Raw genomic sequence first — 27213 nt, forward strand, 5'->3', positions numbered from 1 at the left:
TAATATTACCCCTTCTTGATGACATTAGCTTGCTATTTTTACAAAAAGCCAACATTATTTATTAGATAAGCCTCCTCTTACTAAAAAAAACTAATTTCCTTGGGCTGTGGAGAATGCTAGAGATATCTTTCTCAGTTGGTTCAATTTTTCAAATTTTTTTACATAAAAGAAAAAATCTTTTTTTTTTCTTTTGAACGAAACATAAAAGAAAAAATCATGTAGACTAATTGTTGAGTGGAAAGATTTTAAAAAATAAATAAAAATGCAAGTAAAATAGCGTAAATGAGTTCTAAAAAAATAAAAAATGGTAAGTGGGGAAATCATATATATAAAAGTAGAGTTTCAGTCTCTTCTTATTGGTTCACTTGGCAATGCAATTTTTAAAAAATATATATATATTAAAACATAAATTTAAAACAATTAATTTTCACATTTACCTCACATAATATAAAACTGAAATCTTTATAGCTTCTCCCTATAAATTATGCATTAACTTTATTTCTCCACTAAGTTGTATTAATCCATTGTATTAAAACAAAACAATAAGTGGGGGTTATTGGTTTAAGATTTTAATAGAGTTTTAAAGATTTTAAATGTTATATAGAATCTGTTGTTATTAGATCAATATTTTGTTAAACTCTGTTAAAGTTTAATGTTATTAGTTTGTGATTTGTAAAAAGTCATTTAAAATCTTAACAAATATGGATTATTGGATTCAGACTTTTATAAAGTCATTAAAAGTTTTGTGTTATTCAATTAAAACAAAAGAATCTAGGATTGTTAATGAATTCAATTATTATGTTATTGGTTCATGATTTTAAACACTTTTTTTACAAAATAAAGTCATGGAAAGTATCACAAAAATACAGGGATGTTTAGAGGACTTTACAAGATTTTATAAAACTAATCAACAAAACTCTCTAGCAATCTTTAACAATCTTTCACTTATTCATTTTTAATGATTTTGTTGAACTCTTCAAAAATCTTCATAAATCTCAAACCAATACCACCCCCTAAATTAGAATTGTAACTCTCATTTTTCTAAATGTAATTTTTCATCATTTCTCTTCCTATAAATACTCATTATCTTATTTTCTTAGTCTATCACTCTTTCATTCTCTCATCTTCTTCCACTACTCTCAAATCTCTTTTTTGTTTTGTTTTGTTTTGTTTTGTATTTTTTTTGTTATTCTCTTAGTCTATCACTCTTTCATTCTCTCATCTTCTTCCACTACTCTCAAATCTCCTTTTTGTTTTGTTTTGTTTTGTATTTTTTTTGTTATTGTTGTTATATGGGTTATAAAAAATCAAATCAAATATCATTGTAAAAGCTTAGTTTTAGAATTTGTATGATATGTATATCTTATATATTTATTTTAATCTTTTAAAATATTTATCTCCATTTTCTATTTTATATTAACATCTTATAAGTCATTATTTTCATACTTCATTACAATATTCACCACACAATAAGATCATAAAGTTGAAATGATCCATATGTAATTATCTATTATGTCTCTGGTTATCTCACATATTTAAAGATCAATATAATTATCCATTTATCCATTTATAAAGACTATTTTGTTTTGTGATCCAATTGTTAAATCTGCAGAGATCAATATAATATTTTTTTTTTTTTATGATTTGAGGTTTTTGAAAACAAAAAGAACATAATTAAACAATTGGTTTTTTGTGTCTTTAATAAAAATAAAAAATGATCCAAAAAACAAAACATATTCAACTGGAACTTAAATATAAAAATAAAATATAATTTTAAAAATATCATTTCACTAAATTCTCTAAAGATGAAACCATTAGTATGAAATCTAGCACTATAAATTAAATTGATGAGTGAAAACCAAAAAAGTATAAGTTATCCTTGGGATTTTAAAAATTATTGAGATTGAAGAATTCATATAATTTTATAAGAAAACTAATTTAGTTTGTCACTTAAAAAGTAATATTTTTTATTTTGAAATATTATGTGTAAGTGTTGAGTTTATATCAACAAACAACCAAATCATGTGAATTTTGATTCAGCCACATGGTATTCCTTTTATTTTAGGTTATAAAAATTTAAAATATTTATTTATAATTAAAGACATGTAACTCCATTTAACTCAAATGTAACTCCTATCCAATAATTGTACATTAATTCATTCCTCCTACTAACTTATTATCTTTCAAGAGAAATTATTCTTGGTTAAATTTTAATATTTTTTATTTATTTTGGTTGGCTAAACTTATATTCATATTTTGGTTGGCTAAATCCATTATCTAATTTGGATTACCATCTTATAGTAAACATTCTCTCCTCCTCTCCTACCAATATCAAATGTTGTTATATCTCATATGTGTTGTAACTTGTAAGAGTTTGATTCTATATTTTAATGTAGAAAGTATTATATATATTTAACATTGTTTTCAATTTTTATTTTATTTATATAAAAAAATATTTCTTTTATATTTCTTGCCTTTCTAATCTATTCATATTTATTTTTTAAATTTGCATAGTTAAATTTAAATTCACATATGTTGGTTTTAACAAAACAATCAACTTTATTTGAGAATTAGATGTTCCTATTCATTTTTAAACTATCAATGTGTAACATATAAGCATTTTGTCTTGCAATCACAAGTTCCATTTCCATTGCTTAACTCCATGGTTAAACTATAATATATGTTGTCCTATTTGTAGGAATAACAACATACTTATTTAATTTATTTAAAAGAGCAGATGATTAAACGAAATAAATATTTCTCCAAATTTTATAATTCAATCAGTGAGTGTACTTATTACTTTGAAAAACTTTTACATTGAAGTTCATAAAATCATATAAGAAAACTAAAATACTATATCACTTCAAATTTAGAAGGAAACACTTGGTATTCCTTTTTAAAAAAGTCAAGACACATATAAAAACTTATTAATATTTAACTCACTTTAAAGACATTAAATGTCATTTAACTCAAAAATAACTTCTATCCAATTATTTCATACATTCCTCCCACAAATAAAAAAAAAATATATATAAAAAAAAAAAATATGTCGTCTCTCTCCCGAGGCGATTCTGAGTGCGACAGTGGTACTCTGTCACACCGGTTCGTTTCTCCGATTACATGTGTGATCCGGAGTTCTTTTCCGACCACAAAGTTTCCGATTCCAAACTTTATTTCCTTTGTTGGCGGTTATATTCCGTCTGTTTCAATTGACGGTTTTGTGGCTCCTCCATTTGCAGGGAGTAACTGTCAACCAAAACCGCCATGGATCAACTATAAAACCTTCCCCTTCCCTCGTTTTTTTCCGATTACCCACCCGATTTCCCACTCTCAAATCTCGATAACCCAAACCATGAGTGATTATTTACGGAAAACAATCCAAGATCTCGATCTTGGAATTGATGATACACCGGTTGTTCTCCCTCCAGAGTTCACTTCCAGAGCGGCAGCCATCAATCGTTACTCTGTTGTTGTCACGCCGGTGAACCCACGCAAGCAGAACCTCCGCGCTCTCATACGACAAATGCCCAGGGTCTGGGGTCTGGCGGAAGAATGTGTGGGCCGTTTAATTGATGGAGGACGTGTCCAATTCCGCTTTCAAACTGAAGAATCAATGAACTTAGTGCTTCGTAGAGGCCCCTGGTCTTTTAACGATTGGATGCTATCCACCCACCGATGGTTCCCTAACATCAGTGAAGAAACAATGCAAATCATTCCATTTTGGGTTCAAATTCAAGGTATTCCTATCCTTTATCTTACGAATGCAATGGCTAGGTGGGTAGGGAACCGTTTAGCGTTTGTTACGGAAGTAGACTATGATGAAAATGTCAATCAAGTAGGGGCTGTCAGGGTTAAAATAGATTGGAATCCTGAAAACCCTCTTAGGTTTCAAAAGAACATCCAGTTTATTGTGGGAGAAAACACAATAGTTAAGTTTCGGTATGAGAAGTTACGCAACTTTTGCAAAAAATGTGGCTCCTTGAAACATGATGCCAAGGAGTGCCCATTGTCCTTTGATGCGAATGATGAGTCTGATCATGATGACTCGGACAATGATCATGGAGGGAATGATCATTTTGATGAAGGAAACGATATGTCTACAACTCCTACTCTGCAAACGGTGGATCCTGCGACTCTAATTCCTGGTCTACAAATGCCTCCTCCCCTTGCACCGTCTTCACCATCTGTAGGAGTTCATTCTGTATCAACTTCAACCCTACCAAGCCTGTTTGAAGATACTGAATTAACCGCAGAACGACTTCGTTATCTTCATGCTAAATACAAGGGGAAAAACATCCAGGGAACGGATGTACTGGACGCAAACAGTGACAATGCTCAATCAGAGTTTGTTTTCCTGAAGCGTAAGAGAGTGAGATTTGAGGGAGAGTTTAACAGAGCCGAAGCTGCTGAGGAGATGGCGGTCCTGAGCCAAATCCGTAAGAAAGGTAAACCAACAGTTTCAGTGGGATCTTGTTCGGCTCCTAATGGATTTGACGGACGCGCGGGGGGCCCGGTACCCCCAGATCCAATATGAGAGTCCTCTCCTGGAACTGTCAGGGCGTTGGCCCGCCGCTGACTCAATCTCGTCTTAGAAGACTATGTATAATTACTAAGTGTGATGTGCTCTTTCTTTCAGAAACTTTAAATAAGTGTGATGTATTATGTAAACTTAAGGATGATTTAGGATTCTCTAACTTAATAATTGTACCCCCTCAAGGTAGGAGTGGTGGTTTGGCTTTGATGTGGAAATATCATGTGTCTCTATCCTTAATTTCCAAGGATGAGAGACTCATTGACACCACTGTAACTATTAATAATAACTGGTTCTATTTGTCTTGTGTGTATGGGCACCCTGTCCAAAGTGAAAGACATAATTTATGGGAAAGACTCAAAGAACTGTCAACTTCGAGAGGACATTCTTGGTTTCTATTGGGAGATTTTAATGAGATAATTTCAAACCAGGAAAATATAGGTGGACCAACTCGAGCTGAATGGACTTTCAGAGAATTTAGGGATATGATATCGTCATGTGATCTTCTGGATATTCGTTCTAGAGATGACAGATTCTCATGGGTGGGGGAAAGACATAAACATACCATACATTGTTGTCTGGATCGTGCAATGAGCAATTCATCAGGACGAGCAAACTTTCCCAATGCTGAACTTAATTTTTTGGAGTATGCTGGATCTGATCATAAGCCTCTATTACTACACTTTCATAATAATCAATATAATCGTCGAAGAACTTTCCACTTTGACAAGCGAATGTGTGATATTCCTACATTTAAATCGGTGGTTGAACAAGGCTGGACAATGAGAAACGACAATATCAACATTCCAATCGGACAAAGGATTTCAAGTTGTAGACAGGCTTTGGCAAACCTGAAGCGTAGATCTCAACTCAATGCTGAATACAGAATAAGGTCAATTCAACGACAGTTAAATACAGCAATGGAAAGTTCACAAAGATCTATGCGACAAAGGATTCCACATCTTCATGATGCCCTTGTGAGAGCCTATGTGGATGAGGAAAAACACTGGCAACAGAAGAGTCGTAATCAATGGATGGTAGCGGGGGACCGAAACACTAGTTTTTTCCATGCCTCTGCCAAAAGTAGATATGCCCAAAATCGAATCATCTCTATCCTGGACTATCAAGGAAATGTTTACCGTGGTGACAAGGAAATCGGAGACCATGCACAAGACTTTTTCACCAACGTGTATGCTTCAAATGGTCATTTCGTTTCTCCATTGGAATTTTCTGATTTTAAAGCGACAGTGATAGAGGACATAAATATCAGTTTAACAAGAGAATTCAGTGACAAAGAAATTTATGATGCAGTTTGTCTAATTGGAGACGATAGATCCCCAGGACCTGATGGACTTAAAGCTCGTTTCTACAAGAGTTGTTGGGACACTGTTGGAAAACATGTAACAGAGGAGGTCAAATCTTTTTTCAGAACATCAGTTATGAAACCGAGTATCAACCATACAAATATTTGTATGATTCCGAAGATTGATAACCCCACCACTCTTTCGGATTATCGTCCTATAGCCCTTTGCAACGTACTATACAAGATAGTATCAAAGTGTTTAGTTCAACGGCTGAAACCACATCTTAATGGAATAGTATCCGAAGCGCAGGCAGCCTTTATTCCAGGACGTATCATTCAGGACAATGTACTGATTGCTCATGAAGTGATGCACTCTCTTAAAGTTCGAAAGCGGGTTTCAGAGACTTATATGGCGGTTAAAACTGATGTTAGCAAAGCTTACGATAGAGTTGAGTGGAACTTTTTAGAAACTACTATGAAGGTGTTTGGGTTTTGTGATCAGTGGATAAAATGGATAATGGCTGCAGTTAAATCAGTTAATTATTCTGTTTTAATCAATGGTGTACCACATGGTAATATTAGACCAGAAAGAGGAATACGTCAGGGAGACCCTCTTTCTCCATATCTGTTCATACTTTGTTCTGATATCTTAAGTCACCTTATAACTTCAAGAGTTGCAGATGGAGATATTAGAGGGATAAAGATAGGGAATGGTGTTCCACGTATCACTCATTTGCAGTTTGCTGACGATTCTCTTTTCTTTTGTCAAGCGAATAAACGGAATTGTTAAGCTTTAAAGGATGTGTTTGACATATATGAATATTATTTGGGTCAGCAAATTAATAAATCGAAGTCAATGATAACATTTGGATCTCGGGTTTATGGTTCAACTCAGGAGAGGCTGAAGAAAATTATTAACATACCAAACCATGGTGGAGGTGGTAAATACTTAGGACTTCCAGAACAATTCGGGAGGAAGAAAAAAGAAATGTTCACATTTATTATTGATCGAGTTAGGAAACAAACTTCACATTGGACTTCAAGACGTCTGTCACCAGCAGGAAAGGAAGTAATGCTTAAATCTGTTGCTGTCTCGATGCCTGTTTATGCGATGTCGTGTTTTAAGCTGCCCAGGGGTGTCATATCAGACATTGAGTCTCTGTTAATGAATTTCTGGTGGGATAGGAATTCTAACCAAAAAGGGATTCCATGGATATCATGGAACAGACTCAAACATTCGAAAAAAGAGGGAGGTCTGGGTTTCAGGGATTTGGAGAAGTTTAATGATGCTTTGCTTGCCAAACAAGCATGGAGATTGCTCAAATATCCTAATTCTCTGTTTGCAAAAGTCATGAAGGCTCGATATTATAAGGATGACAATCTACTAGATGCAAAGGAACAAAAAATCAGTCTTATGGATGGTCTTCTTTATTATATGGGATAGATTTAATCGAAAAAGGATCATGGTTTGTGGTTGGAGATGGTGAGTCTATTCGTTTAGGACAGGATAATGTACTTCCAGGACATCTACCTCGTTCGATCACACCAACTAACCCAACTAGTAATCTTACCACGGCGGCACTTATAAAGAAAATTGGCAATTACCGTATTTGGGACACAAATTATATTGATTCAAACATCATACTAGAGGATAAAACAGCTATTAAGGACTTGTATCTATCGCAGATTGAAAAACCAGATCGATTGATATGGCACTACACTTTTTCAGGAGAATACAGTGTTAAATCGGGATATTGGCTCCTCACTCACAATCTGGATCCTGACTTTTTACCAGCTATTCCTTATGGTTCAGTTGAACTGAAAAACAAAATATGGAAACTTAAAATTCTACCAAAGATAAAGAACTTTCTGTGGCGTGTCCTATCTAAAGCTCTCCCAACAACAGTTCGATTACGATCTAGAGGCATGACCATTCCAGCATGTTGTCCACGATGTTATCAGAATGATGAAACAATCCTCCATGCTCTTTTCACTTGCCCTTTTGCTAAAATGGCCTGGCGAATGTCTAATATTTCCACACAATACACAAATCAATTGCACACAGATGCAGAGGCTTCTATCGATTTTTTACTAACTTTAGCCACGCATACGGACAATCTACAAGAGGCCTATTTACCCTTTTGGTTACTTTGGCGAATATGGAAAGCAAGAAATAGTGTGGTTTTTGAGGGTTTCAGAGAGAGTCCTACATCTACTGTCTTGAAAGCTATTGCTGAAACGAAAGAATGGACAGACACAGTTCTTCAAAATGAAAATATGAGTCCGATACATTGCAGTCCACAAATATCTTCTTGGACTAACCCAACCTATCCGATGTTCAAATGTAATTTTGATGCAGGCTTTAATCCTCACAACCATACCACTTCCGGTGGATGGATAATTCGGAACCATCAGGGAGAAGCCATGACTTGGGGAGCAGCTAAATTAACAGTTTCAGAATCGGTATTGGAAGCAGAAGCAAAAGCCCTCTTATTGGTACTACAACATGCGTGGATACGAGGGTATACTTCCATAATTTTCGAGGGTGATAGTGAACTACTGATTAAAATATTGAATGGGCAGTATGTGAATGCGGCAATCTTGAACTTAATCTGTGATATTCAATATTGGAGGTCAAAATTTCAAACATCTCCTTGTACTTTTGTTAAGAGATCATGTAATGTTGTTGCTCATACATTAGCAAAATTTGGATGCCAAGATGTCAGTTATTATGTAGAATCTTGTACAAAGCCTGAATGGCTAATCGAACAACTATGTAATGACTATGTTTAAGTAATATAATTCTTATTTGAGTAAAAAAAAATATATATATATATATATATATATATGTTCAAGATTGTATTTAAATATTACATAATTTTTTAGTTAGCTAAATTTATAGTCACATATATACAATATATATATACATAAGAATTTATATTACTTATTAACACCATAATTCGACCCATTATTTGCTTAACTCAATATTGGTTTCAAAGCCAACTAAAGAAAAACAGAAACGATCTTATTGATATTAGACCAAAACATGGGCATACAAACATAATCACTTACACGGAGATATTTTTTAAAAAATAACTTATTATTGCAACATCAACGTATGAAGGGTTTACATAAGCAGTTAATTAGAAAATCTATAATACAATAAATGTATTGGAAACAATATCAGTCAATGATAAGATTGGATCCTCAAAAGCAAGAAAGAACATCTTCATAATTCATAAAAAATAAACGCCACAATTATACACATCTGAACGAAATGGTATAAACATATAGTGTATAAATAAAAGTGACGGCAAAGCCCGTATATGCCTAACTAAAACAAAATAATACAAAAGAGAAAATAAAAAATACCAAAAAAAACAAGAAAGTGTCAACTACACGACAACGTGGGGAAGCACCTAGTAAAATATAATAATACTCCTAAGGAATACAAGTTTTGGGGTTTGTGGCCAATATCATCTTCTCGGGGGTCTCTCTCTCTCTCCTCTGTGCTGCTCTTTTAAGCTCACATAGGAAAGAGAGATGGCGAATTCCATTTCATCAATATCTCTGCCACGATGTTTCGTCTTCAACAATGGTTGTCACAAATCAAGGCCATGGCCGAGCTCGAGCAGTCTCATCCTCAACAACTCATCAAATCATCACACACTACTCTCTCTTTCTTCTTCGCCGGCCTCCGTCATAGAAACTGGTGGTGACAACGACGACGGCGACCTCACTTTCAGGTACCCTTGTTGCTTCTCTTTCCATGGATCCCATTGGTAAAAAAACTTGAAACTATATTCCCCAGTTAAAAATCCAATTTCGTTTTGATTTTGTTAAGGATTTTAGATTAAGGGTTCTGATTCGAAAGTGATAAAAGAATCCACTCCTTTTTAGAACTCTGCTCTGTTGTTTAATGAAAGGATGATACTTCAATTTTGGAGATATATTGTAATCAAGGGCGTCTCTTAGTCTTTCAATGTGGTAACAGTGGTTGCAGAAGGTGTAATTACAAACTGCTTTTCTTGTATTTTTGTTGTTTAGTGAAAGGATGAATATATCTTTTATGTTTGTTGACTTGAGAGAGAGATTGGATATTCTTGAGTCTCTAGACTAACGAGAGAGGTGGTGGAATGAAACAGTGGTTGCAGAGGGTGTGGGAAAGAGGAGAAAGAGAGTGGCTGTAACGGTGACGGACGGATTCAAGGTGGCATTGCAACTGTCCCTGGTTTCGGTTGGTGGCCCATTAAGGCTTACCGGCCTTGTCCCGCGTTTGTCGAGTCCGGAGGTAGATACCGCCGCTTAGGACAGAGCATGGACGAGGTTGCGTTTGGTCGTGGTGGTGACTCTAAATCCGACACCGCTGATCCACCACCGATTAGGTATGTTTCATGTGTGATTTGTCAATATAGTTTGAGAACCTTGTTGTAGTAGAGTAATAAAAATGGATCATCTTCTTCTTCTTCTTCTCTCTTTTGTTTGTTTTGCAGCAATAAAAAAAAGCCAACAAGTTCTTCTACCAAGTTCAACAAGTGAGATACATCATCATCATATCCCAAAAAAACAAAAAACTTTTTTTTTTCTTGGAATGTGTAATTTGTTGGGCCTAAACATATTATCGGCCCAGTAGTTAAAAATCCCTTTTTAAAACGTTAATGAGCATTCTCTCTCTCGTCTAAGGAACGACTCCGAAAAAAAAAACAAAAAAAAACCCTATCGTATATTTGACGGCGTCGAGAAACATCATCATCATCAATGGAGGAAGAAGTGGCGAGAGAAGAGGTGGAGATCGATAAGGATCTGCAGAGGAAAATAGAGAAGACGGTGAAGAAGATCTTGAAAAAGTCGAATTTGTACAAGATGACAGAGATCAAGGCGCGAGAACAAGCTTCAGTTGAATTGGATCTCGATCTCTCTCAAGATCCTTACAAGGTCATCGTGAGAGTAGTAGTTGAAAATTTCATAGAAGAAGCAATAAAGGTGGTAGGCAATAAGATTGCGAAGCTTCCGACGAAGAAAGAGTCGAGTGTTTCAATCTAAAGGGCTTTATCTTTTTTTTGTTGACCCGAAATTGGATAAAATTAAACTGTATGGTGATTGATTTCAGTGATTATTGCCGCAAATGTTTTTTTTTTTTAAGTTTAAACTAAACCATGAGTTGTTATTTCGAATCTTGACTAATCTGAAACTAGAAAAAATAGCATCCATATCTATACAAAGTTAGCTTTTTTCTTTTCTCTTTCCTTCATATCTTATTTTTTATTAAAAATCTATTTTATATATTATATTATAATTAATATTAGTAACAATAAAGAAAAAAAACAAATTAAGTAAAACTATTTAAATTTTAAAATAGTAAACAATAATAATATAATTTTTAATAATTAATAAAAATAATAACTACATAAAATTGAATTAAGTAAAATAAATAAAAAAAATTTAAATAGTAAATTACAATAATATATCTTTGTTTGAGTAAACAATAAAAATAAATAACTATATAAAAATAAATTAAGTAAAATAAATTAAAAAAAACTTAATAGTAAAAATAATATTATTTTAGTAATAATGTTATTATTCAAATTTTACCAAAAAATGTTTGTATTCCAAAATTTAGAATAGATTTCAGAGTTAATAGAATTAAGATTTTAATGTTTGGTGGAGTAAAATTTACGTAATTGTATTTATAAAATTCTAATCATAAAAATAATATTGAAGTGAAACATTAATTCTAAGAAAGATATACTACACAGATTTATTATTAAACTTTATTTAAATAAAGAATATATTAATTAATCAATTCAATTAAAAGTTATGATCTAAAACAAAAACGTTGCAAGGGTCACACTTTTTAAAAAAGATTATGAACAAGAATCTTACAAAAAAAAAATCTGTAACACCCACCACATTATGTCTCTCTTTGATATGTCTTCACTCGTACATTCCGACAGTCACTTCTCAAACACAATTAACTCTAGAGTTCTCTCAGAATCCTTGACCTAAGTGCACTTTTATGACATAGATGACCAAGCCAATTCTTTTAAATCTTTCTGCAAACCAGAGTGTCATATAATCCATCTAAAAAAATCAATTGTCACAAAATATATAAAAAATAAAATGGAAGCCGTTACAAAAAGTGACATGTGATTTGTGTAGTATATCTCTTAAGACATATTATCAACTCAAGATACAATTCTATAACATAGTAAAAAAAATACTCCCTCCGTTTCATAATATAGGATGTTTAGAGATATATTTTTGTTTCATAATATAGGATGTTTCCAACTTTTTATGTAATTTTTAGATTAATTTTATATTTTATATTATGCAGTCTTGTTTATGATTGGTTAAAGTTTTTACAGATAACTATTTTTTAATATGTGTGTTTTAACTAAAACTTCATATATTATGAAACAGAGGGAGTATAAAACAAGCTTTAGAGTTCATCAATTTTATCAAATGCTTTTATTCGAAAACATTGGCAACAATAAGTTATTTAAAATACACTATATTTGTTTGAGCAGATGAAATTGGGGTTGCATCACAAAATTAACACTAGAATTTAGAAAAATATGTAACTTGGATTAGTGAACGAATATTTATTGTCAGGTTTAACCATTTCACCATCTAAACATTCTTGACTTGAACTGAATTTCTATTATGGCAGGTGATGAACTAAAACAACTCCGTTGAGACTCATCAAGCAAATATATATTTTTTACCTCATCACGATCTTTATTCGACTCTAGCAAAATGCTTCCTTTGTATTCCATAGATATGTGAAATGGTACAACACATCATGACAGAGTTTCAGTTAGAAAGGAAAAACTGGTTGTTCCATGAGAATGGAAAAGCATCGAAAGGTTTGGCTTCACTTATACAAGTGTTCGATTCTAGCCAACCAATCTCAATTTATTTTCCTAATGACATGAACGACTGTATGTGGCATTTTTTGTATTTTTGGTCATCATGTCTTTTTATGTACCTGTAATTTAGAAATTTAGAACTAATAGCAGAATGAATGTTGAAAAAAATAATACAGAAGTGGTCAAGTCATATATTGTTATTCTTATCTCTCTTTTTTTTCTAGCTCTAGCTTCTCTGTTATATCAGTTTTTTTTTATTCTGTACATAACACAAACTGAAAACATTGATAATTGGACATGTCAAACAAAGGCAAATAAAGAAAACGATTAGTATAAGATACATGACATCCTGCCATCTACATTGTTTAACAATATTTGAGAGTACATGCTTAAAATTTTCATGTAACCCTCAAATGAAAAGTACATGTATATTATTGGAATTCCTGACCTTTGAATCATTAATGGAGTCTTATTACCATACTAAAGAGATAACTATATATACTAGCTCACTCATTCTAAACTCCTTCTTCAACTAAACAAGACTTTAGGAATCACTATGCGACTCAAATTCAATTGCAAAGAATTGCGGGTGGTTGATATATTACTTATTTCCCCATTTTTGTTCAATATTAATTATTATCCATCTTGAAGCCTCTCAATTTAACCAAAATTTCTGGCTGGGTGGATCTGAGTGCTCGAATATTTCAATCCGAAAAAAAAAATATTTAGCAAGGTAGAGTTTTATAAAGGGTAAATTTGATGAAACTTTTGGTATATTTTACAAACTTATGGATTTTTAGTATACTTTGAAAAGAAAAAAAATTTATATATATCTAATAATAATAATTAAATAAAATTTAATCATAAAAGCTTATATTGCAAAATTTTCAATATAACAAACGAATACGAAAACTAAAACAAAATCACTAATGTGGAGTAATAAAAATTACTACAAACAAAGAAAACTACCAAATCACTTTGTTAAATAATAAAAATTTAAATTTAATAATGGTAAATATGATAACAAGTCGAATAAAAAAACAATACTATAACGCTTTGACTAACACTTAAAAGATTTAAAATATAACAAAAATAAAATATATTCCAAATACAATAAAACAAAAAGTTATCTTTCGGTGTACCACATGTTCAAATCTAGAAAAAACGTAATTTAATATAGGTGAACCATATATAAAATAGTAAGTATAAAGAAGTCAATCAATTTTGTAATATTTTTATTATAACATATAATATATAAATATATTCTGAATTATATTTATGTTTATTCCATATGGGAGTTAGAGAATTTATGTTTTCGTTCCGTCCCGTCCGGTTTTCAATTGGAAATACATATTTGTCTCATATCTAGAATGTCCCATATTGGTAATGAATTCTCTTATGCAATAGGAATTTGAGAACGAGTGTAGGTCATAATGGAATATGACAAAACGAAAAGGGATTTACGTCCACACCTAAATATTTGTATTTGTCTCAAACAAGAATTCATCATTGTTAATGATTTTATATGTTGATATTTTACAAATTTAATAGAAATCTAACCAATCATTTATCCGGTTTAGTTTGTTCCTAGTCCAACCATTATGTCGTTCCAAATTTTAAAATACTGGTGAAACGGTGAAACCATTCTTGTTTCAAATTTTCAAACATTAATAAACAAAACCAAAAATAAACTAAATTCTCAATTACTATGAGTTTGATTATAAATGTTATATCAAATAAATTTGTTTATAAACTATAACCTCGCATGTACATGCGGGTCCAATCCCTAGTCTTTAATTAATGTTGCAATATTCTGTGAATAAGAAAATCAGTTTAGCAAAATAAGATATCATACATATCTTTGAGAAGATCCGATTTTGGTAATCGGTTTTGATTTTAAAAGAAAAACCAACCCAAGTAAGGGAAAAAATGGATGTACAAAAATGTACTTACAAAATGTTAAGATATACTTCCTCTGTCTCACAAAGATTAATGTTTTGGGATATTTTTTTTGTCCCACAAAGATTGATGTTTTGTAAATTTCAAAAAGTAATCATTGAAAATATTTTATTTTGAATTGTTATTGGTTTAAAATTAAATAATATCTGTTTAGTCAAAGAAAAAATATATTTAAATTCAGTAATCATTGTTTTTTTAAAATGTGTAAAAACTTATAAACATCAATACCGGAGTAGTATATGTCATAAGCGAAACAGTTGTTAATTCATTCTTTGTAATTATGGTGAGATATTAATTATAATCATAACGTTGATGCATGTTTGCGTCTTATTTAAATGTTGAAAACAAAAAAAGTATGATTACAAATGTATGAATAGCCAATTTCTCTATACATGTATAAATATTTGTGCCAAATATCAAATTGAGGTCTACGACAATAAAGACATTTAGACATGCAAAGATTTATTAAAAACAAAACTGTAACAATCGTGAACTTGGTTACGGGTGAAAGATCTTTGTGTAGTCCAAGCTTTTGGATATGGTGATGGTAGACGGAAAGACATGATGTCGTGATGGTCGAAGACTCGAAGCTTTTGATTTTTCTTTTTTTTCAAAATTTTAGTGGGAATAAATAGAAGAATGAAAAAATGAAAATCTAGTAAATGCCAACTATACGAAGGTAGCGGAAGAGACTAAAAGATATATATACCTAATCCTAGCCCTAAATTTTTTACACAAAAACGAGATTTAATCCCAGCCGTTAAAAAGTTTTCATTTCCAAAATTGTTTGCTAATTGTAATTGATGTTAATTCTGTTTCCAATATACGGCTAAGGGTACAACTAAAACATATCACTAGAAGAACCCTAAAGCGTCACTCTCATTCTATAAAAAAACGTCAAAAGAGCAAACTAAAATTGACAGAGAGGCAAAGAGAAGTGGAAGAGTCTTGCAACCCGCGCGCAGAGATTGATCATGGCACCAAAGCAGCCCGAAAAAATTGAGAACCCTCCGGTGGCTTCTTCATCCGAAGAAGAGTCTGGTTCCGAATCTGGTTCTTCTTCTAGTGAAGAGTCTGACTCTTCTTCCGATGATGTTGTCGTGAGCAAGCATTCTGGTTCGAAGACAACCACCACACCTACTCACGTGGAGACTCTGCCGGAGAGCTCGAAGGCGAAGGCGAAGCGTCCTTTGGAGGAAACAGAGGAAGGGAGTAAGAAGAAGATGAAGACGAGTGAGGATCTGAAAAGCGATGAAAAGCCAAAGCAGAATCTGTTTGCTAGGATCTTCAGCGAAGATGATGATGTCTTTTTGCTTCATCGTATCATTGACTTCACTGCCAAGACTGGAAACCCTACTGAGAATATGGATGCTTTCTACGAATACGTGAAGAAATCACTCAGTTTCGATGCTTCTAAAGATCAGCTAGTAACCAAAGTCCGGAACTTGAGGAGAAAGTTTGATGAAAAGATTCTCAAGTCTCTTGAAAAGGGAATAACTGAAGAAGAACAGATCGTGTTTCCAAAAGTTTTTGACCAGACTTGCTTCGATTTGTCCAGAAAGATTTGGGGGACTGATGGTATCTTGCCTTGTAAGTCTAAGAAGGTGCGTCAAGAACAGCTTGAAGGAAGAATCAAGGATGAAGAAAACGAAAAGCCACAGAGACATGTCATAACCCCTTCCTTATCTTCTGCTCTAGAGATCTTCTCTCTCTACAAGTCTGTGAATCCTAATTCTTTTTTAGATGAAGTCGCTTGGATTGCTTGTTGGGATAAGGTCAAAGATGGACCAAAGAAGCTAGTGTTGGAGGAAAAAATGAAGAAAATAAAGTCCGTGGATGAGGAGCTTTGTCTTATGAAGATCGACGTACTAGCGGACGCATCTAAAACGATGTTCAAACAAGATGGTGGATCTACTTCTGGTAAGTAGATGAAAAAGCGGGTGGTTTGTTGGTGGAACGTTTTTTACCCCTTTTTAGTTTGCATTTTGCGGCTTTTAGTTTCTTGGTAACATTGTGAACTTGTTCGTTTTGGCGTTTAAGACTTTAGTCTTGCTATGTTCTATTTTGTTTTTTTTCAGTCGGATGTTGTGTGTTTGCTCCTTCTGTTGGATACTTGACTGGGTATTATAAGACCCCTTTGTCTTCCTTTTTTGTGAACTGATATTTTATGTTTTTGATATCTTGGAATGGCCTTTAAACACTCGATTCAGTAGAGTAGTTTCTGTTCTAAACATATTGAGATATAACTTTTTGAAAGCCGCACGTTCCTTTAATTTCTGTACAAAGACTCACGAATGGAAAACAAAGAGGAACCAAATTGCTACGTTTATAAAATAAATATAGGAAAGGCATATCCTAACATGAACTTGTTATGTGAGCAAGCTCTTAGCGCTTAGTTCTAAGATGCTCTACATAGTTTTCTTTATATGCTTTCAGTTGTGGTCTTATTTTTTTTCCTGTGGACTACACATTTAAAATGCTAAACTCCTCACGTAGTTTTTAAGTTTTACATAACTAGATATGATGCCTGCATTATGATATCATTCTGCATAATCATCTTGATCTCTGACTTGGATGCCGTTGTTAACTTCTTAACTTTGATATCGCTGTGCATTAGCCGGATCACAGTATGCTGCAATACTGTAATAATCTTATGATGTAAATTTGATATTGTAGTCTGTAAAATCGTATGGTGCAAAATTCGGTTATGCACTACAAAACAATCCAGACGACCATGTAATGATGATATCTATATATGGTATTACATCCGTGCAAGTTTTGCAACACTTTCCTTAACTACCCAAGTAACCTTATCAGCTTTATTCGTCAGTTCATCATGATGACTCCTACAGACACCCAAGTTATTCAACCACATGTATATTACAATCGACTTTTGGTTTGTTTTCTTTGGCTAACTATTTTGATTTGCTTCGGTCTAGTTTTCTGCTAGAGATTAAGCCTCAAGAGTAACCATTTTGCACAATGTAATATGTAAGGTACCATTTTTATAAAAATACTCTTACAGAATTAGTCTTCTATAGAACTCTTAAGCTGTAAGAGACGCTTGGTTGGTTTGGCAACTGTTTCTTGGCTTTTGAATTTATTATACTCCTCTACAAGTGATCACGAACAAACATAACAGATCCCAGTGGTGGTTCTAGCAAATATGAAATCATGGTTTAGGGATCTGCAGCTGAACAAATCGGTTTAGTTAAACGGTAGTTGTGAATTTATACCATATATCAAGTTGATAAAACATAAAGACTACTTGATACAAAAGCAAAGGTCTGCAACCTGAATATACCTATAAACAAGATCATGAAATGAATAAAGAAAAAAGATAACGAACTGGATTAACTGTAAACTAGTTCTAATGTAATCTTCAGTTATAGCTACGTTTAACGAAGTTTCAATATCACATTCTGACTTAACAAGACCCATTGTGCTTCCAGAATATGAACAAATTAAATTAATGAAATCTTGGTTCAGATATGTGAAAATAGTCTGGGAGCAGAACCAAGTTGCTTTACTTTTAACTGGTCGTTATACTAATTAATTAGTAAAAAAATGATACATTGATGGATTATGGGTTATCAATAGTAAATACATACCATTTTATTTGTTGGATAAAAACTTGAACTCGCTTTGAATCAATTTATTGTGCTGACTGACTTCAAACAAACGTCATAATGGTTGTAATCTCTGAAACTTCCGGCAACTCTAATGGCGGCGATCCAAACAAGAAACGTAAAGAAGAAGAAAAGAAACCTAGAGAAGAAGAAGAGAATAGACGAAACAAGAAACTGAAAGAAAAGTTGTCGTATATGGTTTGGTTGGTTTGATTTGATTTGATTACAGAGGCGTGTAACAGATGATATATAATTATATATATATATATATAAAATTCGCGGATCGGTTTACAAACTCTCACAGATTTGATTTGAAACGGAAAACCGAAATTGTCGGCCCGGTTTAATAGGTTTCTGCCAAACCGAATGTCACACTTTTAAGTTCTCTATTAGTCAAGGGAAGCCAAAACGTTGTTTCAGCATATATATATATATATATACGTACAAATTTGAAACGACGACGTTCGTTTCAGAGTAGTGTATCTCTTCATCTTCTCTTCTTTGCATAAAAAACAGAAATTCTAATCAGGGTTTATCGTTTACATCGCTCTTGTCTCCCCTAAGTCCACTCGAGGAGGATAGGCCTTTTTTCATCATCTGAGTCTGTTTGATTCGGTTAAGGTGAGTAACGATTGATTTTATATATGTATGGTGTGTTAGTCAGTTAATAATGCTTACCTCCTCTTAGACTCTTGTTAGCTAAGGTTTTCTTAACTTTTCCCATTAGTTTAGTAAAGTATTTGCGCATATATATATTAGGATTAGAAAGAAGGGTATCTCTTGTCTCTACCCTTGTGCAGTGAATGGTTTTACAACTCTAAATCTATGTGAATATCTTGGATGCTCTTCTTCTATTAGGATGGAGGAATTGAGCCAAATCTTGAAGAACAATAGGACGGATGATCTCACTTGGTTTTGCTCTCTCTCAGAATCTGAACTGGTAATATATTAATATATATATACAAAGCCATCAATTCTCCTTCTTTCCTCAGTCAAGCAAACATATTGATCAATGTTTTTAATTTTTCAGGATTTGCTCATCAGCTTAAAGAAGTTAGCCACTCAACGCGCCATAATAAGTGGTCACCAAGAACTAGCTGACAAATTTGATCTTAAGTTGCTCCGAGCTCTAGGTTCTCTCTTCTAACTTCCGAGACTCCCTTGTTTTTGAAAATGTCGCACTATCCAACTGAACTTTGTTACTGTCTGTTAAACACCGTGAATAGTTACTTCTTGTGAAGGTGAAGCTTTTCATCTTTGATTTAAGTATGGTACATATCGCAGGGCTTGTGCTAATGGAGAATGTAAGAAAAAAGATAGAAGATGATACTTGTCTTGCCCCAAGTGTTGTTCATCAACTCAGCCTTTTGGATAGTTGTAACTTGGTGGAAACGCATGTAGATGGTACTATAGGCACTGAGGAGATTCTGTCTGAAATCTGCAACAAGAATTCAAAAAAGAAATCACGGAAAAGGTTTTACTTAGTACAGAGTCTAAAGAGTTAACGCTTTGTGTATCCCATGCTTAATACTCATGCATTTCTTTCGTGTTTGAAGGAGGCGGTCCAAGTGAACTCGGCATCTCATGTCCACTGTTTTGCTCGGTTCTGGTCGGTGTGGCTCAGACTAGCTCGGAACAGAGATTTAGTTTCTTTAATTTTTATAAGATGATCTTCCCGATTATGCCATGCAGTGTTATCGTTTTATATAACATCTCATTGTTTCTTCTGCCTTTTTGTCTTTTGTCCATCGCCAGATATGCTTGTGCTTGACATATCGATTATGTAGATCTTTGGTGTGAGAATTTTAATTTGCCGGAACTCTTGGTTCAAATTGGTACGACATAATTGATCTTGGTACAGCAGTGTCTGGTTAGGCAGGAAATAGAGAAAAATGCTATTCTCTCAATTGTTGTTAAGAAAACAGATCACATAGTATTATCTAAATTGTTCCACGATCATATGTTTTGCCTCAGTTATTGAGGGAAATATATGTAGTGACTAGTCTAAGATCATGCATGCATATACCAAAACATATGCTATGTAGCCTAATAATCATGGAATGTGGAAAAGAAGAAGAAGAAGAAGAAGAAGAAATAATCTACTTGCACCAAATGTATTTTCTTCAAAAAGTAGGTACTTTCTTTTATTTTATTTTTATATATATTTTAAACTCATATAGGCTAGAGAAGCAAGATTTTACGGGTTGTCAAGGCTTAGACCATCCATAGTACGTCTCGGTCACTAGAAGCTCCACTATGAATCAATGAACATGTTATCATAACCAAGAATCACCCACCCTTAGAGAAGAAGAGAAACAAAATTAACATGATCAAGTCTCTCTCACACACGCTCTCATTTATAATTTCGAATAGTTTAAAATGAAAATTAAGATAGATTAGGGTGAGAAGAAGAGATCAATAATAACAGAAGAAAACACAAATGGATAACAAGAGTTCATCTCATTTCTCCGTATCTTGGGTTGTACACAATGTTTTTTTATTTAATTAATTTACACAAAACAAAGTGGAGATGTATTCTTCATCCATCCCACACAAAAATAGCATATCCTCTAATCTCCCATACGTTCTGGTTTCTGGGAAACACTTGTAGTAAAGAAACCCATAAACTAGTAGTAATACGATACCATTGCTTCAGACAATTATTAATACTCCTCCTTATAATGTAAATATATATATAATCGGGTATCTTTCTCACTCTCCCTCTCTTTCTGGATTTCAAGTAACCAACAAACCACTATTTAGTGTTCTTCATTAGTGTATACTAACTTCAAGGGTTTTGGTCAGCAAAAATGTCCAATAGAGAAAGAACCTGCCAAAACATAAAGACTTTGAATGAATGAAAACACACAAGAAGTGGCAAAAAGCCATACTAATAGATTGATTTTTTTTTTTTTTCATTACTAATAGATTTGAGTTATGAAGGAAAAAAAAAAAAAAGAGTACCTCAGGGACACTGAGTTCGAGCCGGAACTTAGGACCGTCGTAGTGGTGCAAAATGGGTCGGAAAGAATCTTCTTCCAGTGGCAAACACACTTTCCTCGTTATGGCCCTAACCTTTATTTTTTTTGAAAATAAACCCCAAAATTTTGTTAGAAATCCCTAAAACACACTTTCCTAGGCATTCGGGTTCGGTTCGAGTATTTCGGGTTTTCGGGTTTTCGGATTTAGATGTATAGGACCCGTTCGGGTATTTCTATACTTTGGGTTCGGATCGGATTCGGTTCGGATATTTTGGGTTCGGATTCGGATTACCCGAAGTTCACAAAATTCAAATTTTAAGTATCTAATTTAGTCTAAATTATTCAATAATACGTAATATATCTGAAAATGTAGAGTATTTTTTACCAAATTTACTAATATACAGTTTAAATACTTCAAATTATCGAAAATATCTAAAAATCTAAATATTTTGGATACTTATATTATTAAAATTATAAATATTACTAATATATTACTACTATATATTAATAATATGGGTATATTCGGATACCCGTTCGGAGTTTGGTTCGGATCGGGTTCAGATTCGGGTTTTCGGATTTAAAGATTTAGAACCCGTTCGGGTATTTTACAATTTTGGATACGGATTTGGATCGGGTTTTTTGGATCGGGTTTCGGATCGAATCTTCGGATTCGGATACTTTGCCCAAGCCTATAGACAAGAAGAGCTTATAGAAACGTAGCAGTAGTATGTATAGTACCTGAGCAGGGAAGCGAGATTCGCCTGGACATTTCTTGTCTTCAAAAGCATTCAACTCAATGTTTGTTCCTCCGAAGCTAGCTGCCTGAATTTTATTTGTTAATCCCATTTTTAAACCATTCTTCTATAAGTATCCAATTCGTCGGAATGTAAAAAGAAAAACACGAAAGATTGTGCTGTGCAAAAGGAAACCTCGTAGATTCCATGAAGTTGGTGAGTGGAGTAGTTGTAAAGAAACAGAGGAAGTCCCGGAGTTATCGCTCTCACCGAGTCCCTGTATCTTGGTGGCAACCCTAAACAAATTACATCCCCAAAAATAATATCAGAAACACAAATATATATATATATAGAGAGAGAGAGATTGTGAGAGAGAGAGAGAGTAAAGAGATGAGGTGAATACCGAAAAGCTGGCGTTTGAGATTCTCTTCCATGGTATCGTTGTTGCAGACAAAGATGTAACCACCAATGGTTTCGTTTCTCGGCAAAGCCTCTGCTGGAGGAAGAGTCTTAAACCTCTTGTCCAAACCATTATTAATCTTGTCGTCTTCGTTCCTCTGGCTATTGTTCTTCCTGTTCTTCTTCCCACCTTTCTGAACCTGATGATGATGATGATTAGGATGATCTTCATCGACTCCTTTGTCCTTGTTGTTGCCTTGCTTTATTAGATTCACGTTATACCCATACTTGTTCATCGACGTGTAAACCCCTTTGTTGAAGTCTCCGTTAACGGCGCCTGACGGTGGTGCGTAACCGTTAACGTTGACGTTGACTGAGTTGAATTTCCAGGTGTCGTTGAACGGGGTGTTGAATCTGTCGATTGGGTTTAAATCATCGACGGCGGATTTTGATCCCACGGGTCCGAAACCCAAACCCATGTTGTCGTTGTTTGGACCAGAAGATGACTTCCAGCTCCAGTTGGAGTCGGAACCTGTCTTCTTCTTCTGATTCTGGTTCAGATAATAGTCGATCTGGCTGTTGTTGTTCTTGTCGGCGGATGCGGCGATGTCTAAGTTTCGACGCTCTTTGAAGACGGAGTTGGTGCTCCAGATCGAGTCGTTGAGCGACAGGTTCGCTAGATTTGGTGTCTGAACTCTCAGCTGGTCGCTGAACTGCCAAAAAGATTGCTGATTATTCTCCATCTTCTTCTTCTTCTCTGTTTGATCTTTTACAAGAAGGAAAAAAAATCCTGATTTTTGCGATCTGAGATTAACAAAAAGTTGAAAGCTTTACGCGATCTTTTTGGGTGAAGGTTTTTGATGAAGTGTATTTGGAGATCAGCAGGGGTTGGTTTTTAAGTAGAGGAAATTGGTGAAAATTGGGTGAGAAAAATATTTATAAACGAAAAAAGAAGAATGAAGAAAAAAGTTGTACGCTTTTAATTGGAGCAACTGTGTCATCCAGTAGAAATTTCCAGGAACGTCACAACTCACACTACCCCTTTTCTTTAATTTTTTTTTGGGCTTTTCAAGGTTGCGTGTGAATCTGACAAAGTGGATTAGTAAAAAGTAAGTTCCTTTATTAAATATGGATAACTATTAAAATAGTACAAAGGATACTTAAGGCCATCTTTAATGGGATAACTTTTCCCCTGTTCTAAGCCCAATAAATAATAAAAATAAGAAATAGTGGGCTTAGATCAATATTTTTGATCTTGGTTCAGAACTGATCCAAAGGGTGTTCTAATATTTTTCCTCTCCTCTGATTGGTCGAAAAAATAAGGGAGAGAAGGCTAATTTTTTCATTTCTTTCATTCGCAGCAAATCGTGTCTAGGGTTTCTTTCTCTTCTGGAAAAGGCGACAGCTTCGTTCTCGCCATCCTTGCCGCCGAAGCTCCATTTTCCGGCAATATAAACACCAAAATCGAAAGGATCTTAGCTAGTTCCGTCCTATTCCTTCCTTGTCTCCGTCGTTGTCTCCGTCGTTTCCGTTGTCCGGCTTTTGGCAAATCGAAACCAAATCTCGATCGAAATCAAAATCAAAACCGACTCGCCTTTGTCTCCTCCTCTCCTTTGTCGGGCAAATCTCCGGTCATACAGAGAAGGTTTGTCACAGTCGTTTCCTCTTTCAATCTTTGAATTAGGTTTTATCGATTTAGGGTTAATCTCAAATCTGTAAGATTTCGGTTTAGGGTAAACGATTAGGTTTCAGTGTAGTACAGGATTTGGGATTAATCATTATACGATTATAGTATAGGATTTGGGATTAATCTATATCTATCTATGATTGAATTCCGAGAGTTGTATTTAGATTTTTGTATCAACAATAAAACTGATGAATTAAACTTGAAATTTCTTTGTCTCGGAGTTTGTAGGTGAGGTCAACAAGTGGAAACTACACCGGATTCTTCAAGAAATCTGCGTTTGCTCGAAAGATAAAGGTTAGTCGCAAGGTTGGATTCTTGAATTGAGTTGTGATATTAGTGTTTATTCTGTGATCATAATTGGTTATGGTTTGGTTTTGTGGTGTCGGATGTTAGACATTGTTGTTGTCAAGTAAGTGTCTCTTTGTTTTGGTCTTTATGTCTCACCATATTTGTTTTGGTTTGGTATTGGTTTCATTTTGTGGTGTCGGATGTTAGACATAGTTACTGTCAAGTAAGTGTTTCTTTGTTTTGGTATGTCTGTCTCACCATCTTTGTTTTGGTCTGTTTTTGGTTTCGTTTTGTGGTGTCGGATGTTTTATCATTTGGTTTGTTTGTATGTCTCTTAGTTTTGGTTAGATTTGACTTGTCGTTGTGATTGTAGTTTTGTTCTGTAGGTTTGAGTGTGTGTAAGGACTTGTGAAACTGTCTGCTATTTTTAAAACTGTCAAAAATTTGTAAAATTTTCAAACTTGTGAAACTGAAAAAAATATTCAAACTTGTGATAGGTTTGAAACTTATTAATGCTTCACCAAATATAGTTGAGTAGTTAACAAATCTTTGAATGATTTACTTAGAAAAAATAGTAAATGACTTTTATTTACTACTGATTTGACTGAAGTAGGTTGTTGTTATTTACAATTAAAACTCCCTAACAACTCCTAACTTTTGATTAAATGATGGCTTCTTAACTTCTCTATATTTTCGTCAAACCGCTTTGCTTCTTAAGTCCATCTTGTTATATTTCTCTTCTATCATCCTTCTTTTTGGCTCTTTCTTCCAATCTATCATAACTTTTACTTCTCTTCTAACATCCACCTTCGAACAATATCTTTTCTTTGTTTAATTCTGATTGCTATGGAATCAAACAATACTCCTAACAATCAGTCTCAACCCTACTTTAGCCTTCTTAACTTCCCATATGATAGCTTTGCTCCCAATGTAAACATTGGTTCCTCTCAAATTCCTTATTTTAGTTCACAACCAAGTTCACTTCCGAGTGAACAGCCAAGTTCACAACCAAGTTCACAGCCGAGTGAAGCTCCTAGTCAAACAGAAGAGACAGCAGAACAGCGAAGGGAGAGAAGGCTATGGTCCACCCAAGATGACTTAGTCCTAATAAGCGGCTGGTTAAACACATCGAAGGATGCAGTTGTTGGGAATGGGCAAAAGTTAGGGTCCTTTTGGATCCGTATAGGAGACTACTACGAAACAAGTAATCATGTCCGTGATGGTGCTGAGCCTAGGCGCCCTGACCATTGTAGACAAAGGTGGCAAAAAATCAGTAAGGATGTGAGCAAGTTCTGTGGAGCTTTTGCAGAGGCAGAGAGTGAGAGAGCTAGTGGGATGAACGATCTAGATGTTTTACAAAATGCTCACCAAATCTACACTAACCGGTACAAGAAGAAGTTCAGTATGGAGTATGCTTGGAATGTTCTACGCTATGAACAGAAATGGACAAGTCTTGAGGCTATGAACCCCACTCCGAAGACAACCAGTTCTAGCAAGAGAAAAGCTGATGAAGCTACACCATCTACGGGTTCTGTCGTTGGTGAGCATGAGAGCAGACCCGCGGGCATCAAGGCAACGAAAAGAGTGAGGAACAAAGGCAAAGAGAAGGCTGCACCATCTGAACAGTTTAGTCACATGTGGGAGATAAAACAGAAGGATTTAGAGGGCATGAAACAACTCCAAAAGATGTCCATTCTTGACACTCTCATTGCCAAGAATGAAACCCTAGACGAAGATGAAAAAGCATTGAAAAAGAAACTAATGGCGGAACTGTTTTAATATGCTATGTTTAGTTATGTATGCGCCCTGACTATCTTGTTTGTTGTCTAAGCGAATCTATGTTTTTACTGAATCCATTTTCTTTGTTTATGCTAAATGTTTTTCATGAATGTGTATGTTTTATATGTGATTCAATGTTTAGAATGGATCAATGTTTATGTTTGTTGTTCACTGTTTTAATATGCTGTATGCTATATGAACCCATGTTTAACTGTTTTAATATGCTATATGCTTCGGTTTCAGGTTGAACGAAGAAATGGACCGTGATTATGACTATGGTATAAACAGCCCATTAGACTATAGTACTGAGTCATCAGAGGAGGCTGAGACTTGTCACTATCCTCCAGAACCAGCTCCTGCGATTGGATTCACAAGCCTCCGGAACCAGGTCAACGTACCAGCTCCTGCGATTGATCCAGCTCAACTGAACCTGCTCAACGTACCAGCTCCTGCGATTGATCCAGCTCAACTGAATCTGCTCAACGAACAGGTGATCCAGCTCAACGACCAAATGATCCACCTCAAGGTACTTGTGATCCAGCTGAAGGATCAAGTGATCCAGCTCCAACACCAAGTGATACAGCTGACTGACCACGTGAACCAGCTCAAGTAATGTCTCGGATGTGTGGTTGTTGTTTGTTTTCGGATGTGTGGATGTTGTTTGTTTTCGGATGTGTGTATGTCTACCCGTGAATGTTGTTGTGTGGATGTTGTTTGTTTTCGGATGTGTGTATGTGAACCCGTGAATGTTGATGTGTGGATGTTGTTTGGATTTTTGTTTAGACTAGTTTGATAGTATGTGAACCCGTGAATGTTGATGTGTGTATGTGAACCCGTGATGTTTAGTATCATTTTGTTTCTTTGGATTTTAGTTTCATCACTTGTATATATGAGATGAGAAGAGCACAATGTTTTTTCATCAAAAACAAACATTTGCTCCTTGCACCAAAATAAACATTTCTTCCTTGCTCCTTCCTCCTTGCTTCTCTCTACAACAACAAATAATTCTTTTTCTTCTTTATTGCTATGGCTTCTTCTTCCAACAATTTTAACA

General features: G+C 34.3%; 4 protein-coding genes, 1 long non-coding RNA gene and 2 pseudogenes across 6 annotated transcripts; 6 read left to right on the forward strand and 1 right to left on the reverse strand.

The window, feature by feature from the left end:
* Positions 1–3352: 3352 nt before the first annotated feature.
* On the forward strand, positions 3353–8627 carry LOC147933185 (uncharacterized; annotated as a pseudogene).
* Positions 8628–9241: 614 nt separating this feature from the next.
* LOC104729766 (uncharacterized) lies at positions 9242–10493 on the forward strand. The gene is made up of 3 exons (XM_010448769.3): positions 9242–9580; positions 9980–10219; positions 10328–10493. Exons 1-3 carry the CDS (start codon positions 9378–9380, stop codon positions 10371–10373), a joined length of 489 nt encoding a protein of 162 aa, XP_010447071.1. The 5' UTR covers positions 9242–9377; the 3' UTR covers positions 10374–10493.
* A 99-nt stretch (positions 10494–10592) lies between these two features.
* On the forward strand, positions 10593–11008 carry LOC147933186 (mediator-associated protein 3 pseudogene; annotated as a pseudogene). The gene has a single exon (XR_015574870.1). The product of XR_015574870.1 is annotated as a mediator-associated protein 3 pseudogene (transcript).
* Positions 11009–15636: 4628 nt separating this feature from the next.
* LOC104754189 (DNA-binding storekeeper protein-related transcriptional regulator) lies at positions 15637–16860 on the forward strand. Its single transcript, XM_010476326.2, has one exon. The coding sequence runs from the start codon at positions 15637–15639 to the stop codon at positions 16588–16590; it is 954 nt and encodes a 317-aa protein (XP_010474628.1). The 3' UTR covers positions 16591–16860.
* Positions 16861–18750: 1890 nt separating this feature from the next.
* Positions 18751–20149, forward strand: LOC104729747 (uncharacterized). The gene is made up of 5 exons (XM_010448747.3): positions 18751–18912; positions 19150–19231; positions 19322–19424; positions 19576–19765; positions 19848–20149. Exons 2-5 carry the CDS (start codon positions 19151–19153, stop codon positions 19861–19863), a joined length of 390 nt encoding a protein of 129 aa, XP_010447049.1. The 5' UTR covers positions 18751–18912; position 19150; the 3' UTR covers positions 19864–20149.
* Positions 20150–20732: 583 nt separating this feature from the next.
* Positions 20733–23513, reverse strand: LOC104729757 (DCD domain-containing protein NRP). The gene is made up of 5 exons (XM_010448758.3): positions 22410–23513; positions 22202–22302; positions 22011–22094; positions 21256–21366; positions 20733–21121 (listed from the first exon to the last, which is right to left on the reverse strand). Exons 1-5 carry the CDS (start codon positions 23146–23148, stop codon positions 21080–21082), a joined length of 1077 nt encoding a protein of 358 aa, XP_010447060.1. The 5' UTR covers positions 23149–23513; the 3' UTR covers positions 20733–21079.
* Positions 23478–27021, forward strand: LOC147933187 (uncharacterized). The gene is made up of 3 exons (XR_015574873.1): positions 23478–24050; positions 24321–24386; positions 26403–27021. It is a non-coding gene; the product is annotated as an uncharacterized LOC147933187 (long non-coding RNA).
* Positions 27022–27213: the final 192 nt, after the last annotated feature.

Source organism: Camelina sativa, chromosome 12, assembly GCF_030686135.1.
Source record: "Camelina sativa cultivar CO46 ecotype springtype chromosome 12, ASM3068613v1".
Taxonomy (NCBI): Eukaryota; Viridiplantae; Streptophyta; class Magnoliopsida; order Brassicales; family Brassicaceae; genus Camelina; species Camelina sativa.